This window comes from Jaculus jaculus, chromosome 8 (genome assembly GCF_020740685.1).
Source record: "Jaculus jaculus isolate mJacJac1 chromosome 8, mJacJac1.mat.Y.cur, whole genome shotgun sequence".
Classification (NCBI taxonomy): Eukaryota; Metazoa; Chordata; class Mammalia; order Rodentia; family Dipodidae; genus Jaculus; species Jaculus jaculus.
The window spans coordinates 5405909-5419012 of NC_059109.1; the positions used below are offsets into that span (position 1 = coordinate 5405909).

Genomic DNA, 13104 nt, shown 5'->3' on the forward strand with positions numbered 1-13104 from the left:
CGAGGCCAGCCTGAGACTTCATAGTGAATTCCAGGTCAGCCTCGGCTACAGCAAAACCCTACCTTAAAGAGAGAGAGAGCGAGAGAGCAAGGACCCCCATTGCCTGAGGGTGCAAGCTCCAAAGATCTCAGCTACTGTCAAACACACTGACTTCAGCTCCCTACCAAGACTGAGGCCAGGTCGTGACAGTGGAGAGCTAGCCCAGGCCCTGCGCCAAGTCCCTCAATACTATGCCCCTCTACAGCAGCACCTCACTCAAGAGTGGAGGGGTCTCAGCACCCCACTTCCCCAGAAGCACCTCAAGGCAGGCATACAAAAGCCCAAACTCAGGCCGGAGAGATGGCTTAGCGGTTAAGCGCTTGCCTGTGAAGCCTAAGGACCCTGGTTCGAGGCTCGATTCCCCAGGACCCACGTTATCCAGATGCACAAGGGGGCGCATGTGTCTGGAGTTTGTTTGCAGTGGCTGGAGGCCCTGGTGCGCCCATTCTCTCTATCTGACTCTTTCTCTCTCTGTCTGTCGCTCTCAAATAAATACATAAAATAAAAACAAACCAAAAAAAAAAAAAAAAGCCCAAACTGCCCAGAGCTCACAGCCTGGCACCATGACACAGCGGGAGTGGCCACACCTCAGGCCCCGCCCCCACAGCAAGGGTGCTCCTCCCCACAAGGCTGGTCACAGGAGGGTAGCATGTCACACCCCTCTCCCTGCATCCCGGAGGTGGGCACTGTGATTCTCAAGGACTCAGCTCTGCTAGAATCACGAATAGCAATGGGCAAGACCCTGATTCAGACTTGGGCGGTTCCAAACGTTTAGCCACATATCACCTCATCTTAACCTGGTCCCCCCCCCACACCACCACCGTTTTTAAAAATATTTTTTAAAATTTATTTTATATGAGAGAAAGAGAGAAAGAGAGGCAGATACAGAGAGAATGGGCGCATCAGGGCCTCAGCTGCTGCAAACAAACTGCAGACGCATGAGCCACCTTGTGCATCTGGCTAACATGGGTCCTGGGGAGTTGAACCTGGGTCCTTTGGCTTTGCAGGCAAGCACCTTAACCACTAAGCCATCTCTCCAGCCCTACCCCTGGACCCCCCTTTTTTTCAGTGCACTTGATTTTATTGAAGAATATGACTTTTGAAGTTTAAGGTACAATTTCTGACTTAAGAAGTAAAAGGTGTTAAGCCCTTCTGACCAAGTGGGATCTAAGATTTTTTCATTTTTAATAAACTTTATTTCCTCTACTGATTCAATTTTTTTTTCAAGGCAGAGTTTCACTCTACCCCAGGCTGACCTGAAATTTACTTTGTAGTTCCAGGCTAGCCTTGAACTCATAATGATCCTTCTACCTCTGCCTCCTAAGTTCTGGGATTAAAGGTATATGCCACCATGCCTGGCAATTTTTCCTCTTTCTTTTTTTAGTTTTTTTTTTTTTAAAGGTCATTTCATGCCTGTAGTATTTTATTCATTTATTTATTCCTTCATTTGAGAGTGACAGACACAGAGAGAGAGAGGGGGAAAGAGAGAGAGAATGGGCACACCAGGGCCTCCAGCCATTGCAAATGAACTCCAGACACGTGCGCCCCCTTATGCATCTGGCTAACGTGGGTTCTGGGGAATCAAGCCTCGAACCGGGGTCCTTAGGCTTCACAGTCAAGAGCTGAACCACTAAGCCATCTCTCTGGGCCTTTTTTAAATTTTTTTTTGAGGGAGGGTCTTGCTCTAGCCTGGGCTGACCTGGCATTCACTATGTAGTCTCAGGCTGACCTTGAACTCACAGTAATCCTCCTACCTCTGTGCCCTGGCCCTTTTAATGCCACCAGTAACTTATTCATCCCATCCAACCCTGTGCGGGGTACCACGTCGCGTTTCCTCCTCCTCTTCCATCCTCAGCACCTAGCAGGTGTGAATAGGTGCAACAGTCCCTGCTGTGCAGATGGTCCCCGGATTCACCCGCTGAGGACTGGCCCACACCTTGGGAGACACCGAGCAGCTCACATCGCTCTTGGCCAGACAGAGCCCTGTTACCGAGAAAGAAGGCTGTTGCCAAGGACTCCAGGGGAGTGGACGGAGCTGGTCAGGACTCGACACCCAGCCCTCCCAGCGACACTGTGAAAGCCGGGCTGGGCCTCCAGACACACAGCCCCTGCCGCCCCACCCAAGCCAGGGTGGTGCTTGCGTGGGAAGGACTTTAAATCCAGCCGCCAGACCCCTGGTCGGGAGAGGCAGAGAGGGCTGGCCACCATGCACCGCTCCCGCAGCCTCGGGGCGCTCTGGCCACCGCTGCTGCTGCTGCTGCTGCTGGTGGCTGCCACAGGCGCTGCCGGAGCCCTCACGGAGGATGAGAAGCGGGCCATGGTGGAGCTGCACAACCTCTACCGTGCCCAGGTGTCCCCAGCGGCCTCGAACATGCTGCGGATGGTGAGTGCGGCTGGGCGGAGGCCTCGTAGGATAGAAGGGATGCTGGGCACAGCCCGCCGTAAGCCCCCTTCCTCACACCTGCTCCCCACTCTGCTGCCATCTCAGCCATTTTGATCTTTGGTCACTGAAGGGGTCCCTGACATTATGATGTAACTCATAGGTTATGTATAAAGTAGCCCCATTATCCAGATGAGGAAACTGAGGCCCAAGCCCTGGCTTCCCACTCCAGTGACTCCTCCACAACGCTCCCTAAAATGCACATGGCCTGAAAGGGAGCACACGCTGTGAAAGGTGTTTATGAGAGTTCTCACAGGGGACAAGAAGAGGAAGAGGGTGGCAGGGTGGGTCTGGGCACCCAGGTAGGATGGAGGTGCTGAGGAGGTGGGTGAGAACAGAAGCGGAAGATCCTGGGGCTGTCTCCATCACAGATAAGACCTATACTTAGGGGCGCATCCTGTAGCCTTGTGGTCTCTGCTTTTCCTGTGTAAAATAGGGGCATAACCATACCTACATCTCTCTCTTTCTCCATGTATGTATACACACATGTGTACATGTGTGTATATTTTCTATCTATATAAATAATGTATATGTGTGTGTGTGTGTATATATATATATATATATAATCTCCCAGACACGTGAGAGTGAATTCTTTTTTTTTTTTTGTTTTGTTTTTGTTTTTCGAGGTAGGGTCTCATTTTGGCTCAGGCTGACCTGGAATTAACTACGTAGTCTCAGGGTGGCCTTGAACTCACGGCAATCCTCCCACCTCTCTCTGCCTCCCGAGTGCCGGGATTCAAGGGGTGCGCCACCACACCCGGCTGTGAGAGTGAATTCTAAAAGGCACATCCTACAACTATGAATATATAATCTACGTACTAATGAGCGAAGCCCACTTGTGGCAGAAGCACGATGCCAGGAGTCACGATGAGAACAGTGACCATCGCCTCTGGCAGAGTTGGGACCAGGATGTCTGTGGTCAGGATTGCTGGCGATAAAGTGAGAAACTCCCTTCCTTCCTGCCCTCCCAGAGTCCAAACTGGCTCCAGAGGGTGCTCTGGTGGCCCATAAGCTGGTGGCTAGTATCCAAGATCCAGTGTCCATGAGCAAATTCACATCGGAGGGACATAGCCATGAGCCTGGAGTTCCCACACCTGAGCTGTTTTGTTTTCCAGGTAGGGTCTCGCTCTAGCCCAGGCTAACCTGGAATTCACTCTGTAGCCTCAGGGTGGCCTTGAACTCACAGCCGTCCTCCTATGTCTGCCTCCTGAGTGCTGGAGTTAAAGGTGTATGCCACGGCGCCCAGCTCCCACACCTGAGTTCTAAACCTCAACTTGTCCTGCATGTCGTAGTGGCTCTGAGGGAGACCTCTCCTTTCAGAGGTCATTATTCAGGCCTGGAGAGACGGCTTAGTGGTTAAGGAGCTGTTAAGGTGTTTGCCTGCAAAAGCTAACAACCCAAGTTTGATACCCCAGCACCCACATAAAGTCAGATGCACAAAGTGGCACATGGCTCACTTTTACTCTGCTTGCAAATAAATAACTTTAAAAAAATATTTTATTTTTATTTATTTGAGAGAGAGAAATAGGCAGGGGGAGAGAGAGAGAATGGGTGCACCAGGGCTGCCAGCCCCTGTAAATGAACTCCAGATGCGTGCGCCCCCTTGTGCATCTGGCTTACATGGGTCCTGGGGAATTGAACCTGGGTCCTTTGGCTTTGTAGGAAAGCGCTTTAACCACTATGCCATCCCTCCAGCCCTAAATAATTTAAAAAAGAAAAAAAGGTCATCACGCCCCGAAGGAAAGTGGAGGTGCCTGACACCCCTTGCCCTGTGGGTCAGGCAGCTTGATGGGTGCGACGTGCCCACAGCGTGGCAGTTGATGTTTGCGGCCCCACTGGCCTTGGCAACCAGGGACTGCAGATGACAATAAGGAGCTTGGATGCCCGACTGAGGCCTGGACTCACTGTTGGGTCCCGGTTTCCCCAAGCGCAGATCCTGAAAACCCCGCCGCCCACAGGTGCCCTCAGAGTGCTTCTCCTGCCCCGGCTAATACCACGGTGAGCCCTCCTCGTCTTTCAGCCTGGCTGCCCAGGCCTGTGGTGCCCTGCAATACTCACCACCTGTGCCATCCACCTCAGCGCACTCAGGGCCAGTAGCCACGGCAATGTGGGCTTCTTTGCTCTAGCTGTTGCTCCAGCCTGGCCCAGTGCCCAGGACTCCTCAATGACAGGATGGATGGATGGACTTGCTTTCAGATGGGGACCATGTAGCCAAGTGTGGGTTGGGAATCATGATTCTTGCCTCTCCACAGGGGGAGGGGAAAAGGGGGGTCAGGACCACTAAGAGAAACCTTCCATGGTTTTCATTACTAAGTAGAGCAACGCCTTGTTTCAGCCAATTCCAATATGCCAGCGTGGTGACAGACATTGTTCGTGTGTCCCTGCCCATCCCCAAGGAAGCTCACCACCTAGCCTGGAGCCCCGCGTATCACCCCAGACACCCCGATCCTGGTTCCCAGCACCTTCCATTCCCCCTGCCCCCCAATCACTCACCTCTTCAGGGACCAGTGATCTGAGACAAAGGTGGCCAGAGAGCCACAGCAGTGGGGCTGTCCCAGGCCAGGGCTCTCACAGCTGTTCCTGAAAGCACTGAGTGGGAGTGAGCAGGTCACACAGCCCCTCCTCTCAGGGTCACCCAAGCTCTCTCGCTGCTTTCCCGGCCGTCTGGCTCGGGAAGCTGGCTGGACCCTCGGAGGGTGGAGCACGGGTGGCCGGCAGACATCCATTTCTAGGAGAGGCCAAGGACAGTTTAATAGGATCCAGGCCTTCTCCTTACTCCCATGGGTCACATGCCTCGTTCATCCATCTTCCCACCCACACTCTGAGTGTCCTTCCAGCCAGGGACACAGAACCTCAGAGTCCCTCAGAGCTAAAGCCCCCCACACCCCGCCCCCCAGTGTCTCACCTGAGATTCTCCAGTGGAGAACGTTGCCATAGGGTTTGGGGACATTGGGATAACGAGGCTCTGATCACAGGCTATATAACTGTGTGCCCCAGTGACATTGGGGTTTTCCTAGGGACGAGGGTGTCTGGGGACAGGAGTCTGAATACTTGGGAAGAGCACCTGAGAGGGAAGCCTAGAGAAAGCCAAGGCAACGCGAGGAGAGCCCCAAGGGGACCGTGGGAGTGCAACCCCACATCCCACAATGGGAGGAGGGCGGCGCACCGCCATTACCTAGTCTGTCAGCATCTCCTTGGATAGCTGGGCCACTTCAGAGCAGTTCCCTTGGCCCTAGGACAGACACATCTATCCACCACTGACACAGGGTACTGAAACCAGAGTCTCACAAGGCAGGCGTGGTGGCACACACCTTTAGTCCCAGCATTTGGGAGGCAGAGGTAGGAGGATCACTGTGAGTTCGAGGCTACCCTGAGACTACATAGTAAATGCCAGGTCAGTCTGGGCTAAAGTGAAACCCTACCTCGAAAAACCAAAATAATAATGATGATGATGTCTCACCTTCATCTGTCTCCCCGCCTCCCATGACTTCTGAGGGTTCAGAATGGTTATACAACCACCTGTCTCAAATCACACGGCTGGTGAAACCTCACATTTGACAAAACCCGCGGCATGGCATTGTGTGGCACTTTCCAGACTCCCCAAAGAAACCCAGCAGGAGGGGTGGAGGGATGGTTCAGCCCTTAAGGCACTCGACTGCAATGCTTAGTGCCCCAGGTTCGGTTATAGAGGGAGGGTGGGGCTGAAGCAATGGTTTACCAGTTAAGGTGCTTGCTTGTGAAGCCCAAGAACCAAGGTTCGAGTCCCCAGTACCCACATAAAGCCAGCTGCACATCTGGAGTTCGTTTGCAGTGGCTGGACACCTTGTACCATCCATTCTCTCTCCTTGCAATAAATATTTTTTTAAAGTTTAAAAAAAGGGCTGGAGGGATGGCTTAGCGGTTAAGGTATTTGCCTGCAAAGTCAAAGGATCCAGGTTTGATTCCCTAGGACCCACGTATGCCAGATACACAAGGTGGCGCATGGGCCTGGAGTTCATTTGCAGCAGCTAGAGGCCTTGGTGCACCCATTCTCTCCCTCCTCTCTCTTTCTCTCTCTGCCGCTTTCTCTCAGGCAAATTTTTTAAAAGTTTTAAAAACGACCTGGTGTAGTGGTGCATGCCTATGATCCCAGCACTTGGGAGGCAGAGGTAGGAGGACAGCAGGAAGTTCAAGGACACCCTGAGACTACATAGTGACTTCTAGGTCAGCTTGGGCTACAGTGAGACCCTGCCTCAAAAACAAAAAATAAATAAAAATTAGAAAGTTTTAAAAAAGAAACCCAGCAGGAACAGAGGCGGCCAGCTGCGACAGGTAATGGCCAAGGACCACTCAGGTGTCTGGCCTCAGATCTGATGGCCTTCCTCTCCTGCCCACCCGCCTGCAGAGATGGGACCCGGAGCTGGCCGCCTTCGCGGAAGCCTACGCGCAAAAGTGCGTGTGGGGCCACAACAAGGAGCGCGGGCGGCGCGGCGAGAACCTGTTCGCCATCACCGACGAGGGCATGGACGTGCCCCTGGCCATGGAGGAGTGGCACCAGGAGCGAGAGTACTACAATCTCAGCGCCGCGGCCTGCGACCCCGGCCAGATGTGCGGCCACTACACGCAGGTGCGAGGCCGGCAGGCGGAGCCACGTGCATGATGAAGGGGGAGGAGCCTCCAGGTGTGGGGCGGGGCCACGTGCATGATGAAGGGGGAGGAGCCGCCAGGTGTGGGGCGGGGCCACGTGCATGATGAAGGGGAGGAGCTCCAGGTGTGGGGCGAGGCCACGTGCATGATGGAAGAGGAGGAGCCTCCAGATGTGGGGCGGGGCCACGTGCATGATGAAGGGGGAGGAGCCGCCAGGTGTGGGGCGGGGCCACGTGCATGATGAAGGGGAAGGAGCCGCCAGGTGTGGGGCGGGGCCACGTGCATGATGAATGGGGAGGAGCCGCCAGGTGTGGGGCGAGGCCACGTGCATGATGAAGGGGGAGGAGCCGCCAGGTGTGGGGCGGGGCCACGTGCATGATGAAGGGGAGGAGCCTCCAGTATGGGGCGGGGCCACGTGCATGATGAAGGGAAAGGAGACTCCAGGTGTGGGGCGAGGCCACGTGCATGATGAAGGGGAAGGAGACTCCAGGTGTGGGGCGAGGCCACGTGCATGATGAAGGGGAAGGAGACTCCAGGTGTGGGGCGAGGCCACGTGCATGATGAAGGGGGAGGAGCCGCCAGGTGTGGGGCGAGGCCACGTGCATGATGGAAGAGGAGGAGCCTCCAGGTGTGGGGCGGGGCCACGTGCATGATGAAGGGGAGGAGCCTCCAGATGTGGGGCGGGGCCACGTGCATGATGAAGGGGAAGGAGACTCCAGGTGTGGGGCGAGGCCACGTGCATGATGAAGGGGAAGGAGACTCCAGGTGTGGGGCGAGGCCACGTGCACGAAGGGGGAGGAGCCGCCAGGTGTGGGGCGGGGCCACGTGCATGATGGAAGAGGAGGAGCCTCCAGGTGTGGGGCGAGGCCACGTGCATGATGAAGGGGAGGAGCCTCCAGATGTGGGGCGGGGCCACGTGCATGATGAAGGGGAGGAGCCTCCAGGTGTGGGGCGAGGCCACGTGCATGATGGGCGGGGCTGAACCTTCAGGTGCTTGGGGGCCACCTGTGGATATGGAGAGTAGAACATGAGTCCTTAGAACGCCTGACAGCATTTCCTACCTGAGCCAGTCATTTCTTTGCTTATCGCTGGATTATCACTGCATGGGAGAGTTTTGCTTTAACAGATAAGAGACTTGGTGAGCTCATATTAGTGTTAACATGAATCGTTCTCTCTTCCCAATGTCGTGTATAACTGATAACTTGAAAGAAAAAGAAAAACCACCTTCCCACCAGCTATTTTTGCTCACGTCTATTTTCAGTGCCTCTTTTGGGGTGGCGTTTGCAAGTCTTAATCTATAAGGAAGGAAGTCCGCACAAGTATCCACCCAGCCCTCCCTACGGCCTTCCCTGTGGACATGCCACACTCACCATCAAACAGAAGTGGCCACCAGGAGGGTCTGCCCAACTCCCCTCCCCCACCCCCAGCTTCTGGCTCAGGGTCTAGAGAGCAAAAGATGGTGTCACCCCCGTGACGGCCGCAAAGGTGGTTTGAGCGCTGTTCATTCTAGCAGCCAGGAGCCTCCGGAGGCGGGGGGTGGGTGGGGGGGAAGGGGGGACTATAGGCTGAGCCACCAATCACTGGGAAGACTTAGAGGGTACCAGGCCTGATGCAGGGGCCAGTAGACACCCCACCATCACCACCACGCCCCTCTGCTCAATTTTGTCCTCAAGTTCCATGTCTATGGGGACTTGGATCTCACCCGTGAGGATGTTTTCTCCTCACTCCACAGCGACACCAGGAAGGGGCCACTCAGGTCAGGGCTTGTAAACTGCTGGTCCCCCCCCCCTCCCCCGCGCAGGTGGTCTGGGGCAAGACAGAGAGGATCGGCTGTGGTTCCCACTTCTGCGAGACGCTGCAAGGAGTGGAGGAGACCAACATCCAACTGCTCGTGTGCAATTACGAGCCCCCGTAAGTGCGCAGGGGACACGTGGACACCGGCCAAGGAAGCAAGAGGGCGACAGTTAGCTGGACAGGACCCAGGGGAGAGGGGCTATGGGGACGACCTGAGTGTGTGTTGGGGGCCAGGAGGTTGGGAGCCTCTCCTCCATCACCGCCTGCTCCTCCCGCAGGGGGAACGTGAGAGGACAAAGGCCCTACCAGGAGGGACCCCCGTGTTCCCGATGCCCCCCTGGCTACCGCTGCGAGGACTCCCTCTGCGGTGAGCTGCGGGCGGGCGAGGTCTCGGGGTGGCAGGGGCGGGCCCTGCGGGATGCTACCACCAGGGACCCCCCTCCGCCGGCCGCTTGGCCCTCCCTGCGCAGATGTCACCCTCCGCCGAGCCAGGTGGACAGTCCAGGGGCTCCTCGCGACGTGGGCGGTGGCACGCAGGGAGGGGCCGGGGTCTGCACTGCGCGGGGCGGGTGGCACGCAGGAACGCAGTGAGGTTCCCCGGCGAGGTGCAGGGCCCGGGGCGGAGGATGGAGGGGCGTGTCAGTATCACCGTCACCAGGCGTGTGTGGGCGTGGGGGGGGTGAGGGATGTTGGGGTCCGGTTTGCAGCACTAATGCCACGCCTTGCCTGTCCTACCAGAGCCCACTACGGGCCTGGGAGAGGCGCAGGATTTCCCTCTGCGGGTCACCGAGGTCCCACCCACCACAGCCACCAGCAAAACCAGTACTCCGTCCCTAGCGACGGAGACTACGCACTTGTCGGTGACAGAGGTCCCGGGCCCGCGGGCAACGGAGGCCGCGACCGCCGTAGAGACAAAGGCCCCATCTTCCTTAGCAACGGAAGGCTCCTCCTCTTCCTCCTCCATGGCAACAGAGACTCCGCCTTCCCTAACCACTGACGCCCCTACCATTTCTGCAACTTCCACCCAGCTCACGTTGCATGAAGGGGCAGATAACATCCTCACATCGACCCACATCCCGGTCCCCAAGTCTACGGACAAAATAACCAGCAAGACAGGTCCACCCTCCTTGAGCCCAGAGAGGTCTCTGTACCCCAAGATGGCCTTCACGGGCACAGGAGAACCCCTACCCCGGTCCGAGGAAGAGTCCCTGGCGGAGTTGCCTCTTTCCAGGGAGTCCTTGGCCTTTCAGCCCCACGAGCGGCAGGCCTCTCTGGACCACTCGGAGCCCCCTGCCTCCAAGCCCAGTTTCCCCAGTGCCCCTGCCTCCGCTAACGCCTCGGGTGGGCGCACTCTGGCCTTGCAGTCTTCCTGGCCAGGTAAGGCCTGCAGCCCCTACCTTCCCTCTTTGCTCGCCCCCAAAATGCAGGCATCCTGCCCCCCAGGCTGGTGGCAGGGGCGTAGTGGCGAGCATGTGCCCTCTGGAAGGTGTTTCCTTCCCTGCCTGCTACCGGTGCCTTGCATGGTGGGGCCAGGGAGGTCAGGCCCCAGCCAGACTCGGGCTTGAGACAAAGCCCCTTCCTTCCTTCCTTCCCGCAGGTGCGGAGGCCCCTGACAAGCCCGGCTGGAAGACACAGCAGAGCTCTGGTCACGCGTGGAGCCCTTTTCCCGGACTGTGGCTGCTGCTGCCTCCCCTGCTGTTGGCAGGCTTCTTCTGATGGGAACACCAGCCAAGGGAAAAGCCTGGTGCGGAGAGGAGAGGCCTGGCTTCGTGCTCATTCGGGCTTGCGTTTCTCCAAGCGACAGGCCACAGCTTCTTGGGCAGGCCCTGCTCTGTGGCCAGACTCTAGGCCAGCACTCGGGTCCCACCAGCGGCTCCTTCAGAGTCACCTCCTGGCACAACCCTCTCCTCCCTCCGTGCCTCTTCCTCTGAGCAGGGCCACTCTCTAGCTGGCCGCAGGCTGTTCGGAGCGGCATTCCCAGCCTCCTAAGGCCCGAGGATCTTGGAGAGGAACCCCTTGCCCCCTTCTGGTTTCCTGGGCTCTTTCTTGAGCCGTGAGTCCCAGGACTGTCAGCAGAAGTGCCCTTGTCTTCCCTGGGTGAAGACATGAGCTGCCCAGCTGCCCCGCAGCCCTCTGGATGCTTCCTGGCTGAGGCTCTCCAGAAGAAAAAGGCTTTTTTGTTTTTTTTTTTTTGTTGTTGTTGCTGTTGTTTTCTCCACAGCATCTGGGCTGGGGCATGAGGCCTGCAGACAGCTGGACCAGGGGTGGGGTGTGTATTTGATGATGACCAGGATGCCTCTTGCCCTTTTTGATCCTGGGGTGGGGTGTGTCGGTCCCCGGGGGTCCTGTGCAGCTGCAAGGGGAGCTGTGAGGGGTGGAGAAAAGACAAGTCCCACCTGAGTGGGATCCTCTGGGGAGGAGGCAGGGACCACCAGGGCGGCCTGAACTCCTGAATAAGGTCTGTTTGGGAGTGGGGTCTCCAGGCTTCTATGTCCCAAGTGCAGTGGGAGGCAAGGGATCAGAAACGCCTGGCCCTGCCCACAATTCAAGGCTTTCCTCTTCCCTCTCTCATTCCTTTGCCCACTCCACCGGCAGTGGTGCCTGGAGGAATCTGGAGAAAGCGCTAGAGCTCCCTGGGGAGCAGAGCAGGGTGGTCCTCGGGAAAACAGCAGCAAGTGGGCAAGGGGATGTGGGGGTGGGAAAAGTCCAAACGGGAGAGCAGAGGAACCTGGCCATGGGTCAGGCCACACTGGAACGGACCCATATAACCAAGGCCGCTACTCCCCCCCACCCCCGGGTCTTTCAGTAACCCACACACCGCAAAAGATTCTGCCGAGATTTTGATAGGGACTGTGGAATCTGCTATCTTAAGTTATCATCCAACATGGGTCTCTTCCTATTTACTCAGTTTTTGTTTGTTTCTGGAGATAGTCTCACTCTAGCCCTGGAATTTACTATGTAGTCTCAGGCTGGCCTCAAACACTCAGCAATCCTCCCGAGTGCTGTGATTAAAGGTGTGCGCCACCATGCCTGGCCTATTTGATTTCTTTAAAAAATGTTTCAGGGGTCTGGATAGATGGCTCAGTGGTTAAAGGTGTTTGGCACCCAAAGCCCAATGGCCTGGGTTTGATTCTTCAGTACCCACACAAAGCCAGATGCACAAGGTAGTGCATGCATCTGGAGTTCATTTGCAGTGGAAAGAGGCTCTGGTGTGCTCATTCTCTCCTTACTTGCAAATAATTTGAAATAAATATTCTCAGATTTCTGGAGTTGGCAGTTTAGCTCAGTGATGGCACTGACCTAACGAACACAAGCCAACAGATTCATTCTTCAGAACACACATGAAAGTGGCCTATTTGTTTACTCCAAAATACCTTATTTTTTGTGCTAAAGAAACTGCTTTGTTAATTCTGTTTGTCCAGCATATAGATCGTACAGCCTTGCTGAACTTCAGATACAATGTGGCTGTTTAAGAGGCAGGGTCTCATTCTAGCCCAGGTTGGCCTTGAACTCCGGGCGAGTTGATCCTCCTCTCCTTTCTCAGCTTCATGAGCACTGAAGGTTCTAGTGGCTTCCTGATGATTCCACGCATACAAGAGCAGGTCACCTGTAGAGATTGCACTTCTTCCTTCGTAACAAGAGGTTTTGCTTCATTTTCTCTCCCGAACTCCCTCATGAAGGCCAGCATGATGTTTAACAGAGGACCTAGAGCAGCCAACCTTTTGTTTTGTTCCCGAGTGGGAATCCCAGTTATAGGCTGTTCTCACAGATGCCCTTTCACCAGGTTGTTGAAGTTCCCGGACCCGAAGATGGTGGAATTTCTATTACGAAAGGGTGCTGCCTCTGGTCAAAAACTTTTTCTTTGTCTGTTGGAATGTTCTTTATTTTGCCCAGACACTAATTATCCTCAGATGTTTGGTGAGTGGCACCCCTGAGAAGGAAGGCTGCTCTCCCCCAAAGCACGTTTCCTTGAGCCAATGCTTGTATAGATGATCAGGTCTGGCAGCCTCTGGGCTGAGCAGGACCTGCAGACCCAAATCTAGTTTGGGGGTGCCTCCACCTGCCTCTGGTTGGCTGCCTCGGGAGAACGATCACATTAAAAAGCCTGTCTATAGGGGGCTGGAGAGAAGGCTTAGCGGTTAAGGCGTTTGCTTGCAAAGCCAAAGGACCTGGTTCGATTCCCCAGGACCCATGTAAGTCAGATG

General features: G+C 55.8%; 1 protein-coding gene across 1 annotated transcript; it reads left to right on the top strand.

Annotated features, from left to right (window-relative positions):
• The first annotated feature begins 2245 nt into the window (after positions 1-2245).
• On the top strand, positions 2246-11916 carry Pi16 (peptidase inhibitor 16). The gene is made up of 6 exons (XM_004649768.2): positions 2246-2422; positions 6864-7085; positions 8907-9016; positions 9178-9266; positions 9638-10276; positions 10497-11916. Exons 1-6 carry the CDS (start codon positions 2246-2248, stop codon positions 10613-10615), a joined length of 1356 nt encoding a protein of 451 aa, XP_004649825.2. The 3' UTR covers positions 10616-11916.
• The last annotated feature ends 1188 nt before the right edge of the window (positions 11917-13104 follow it).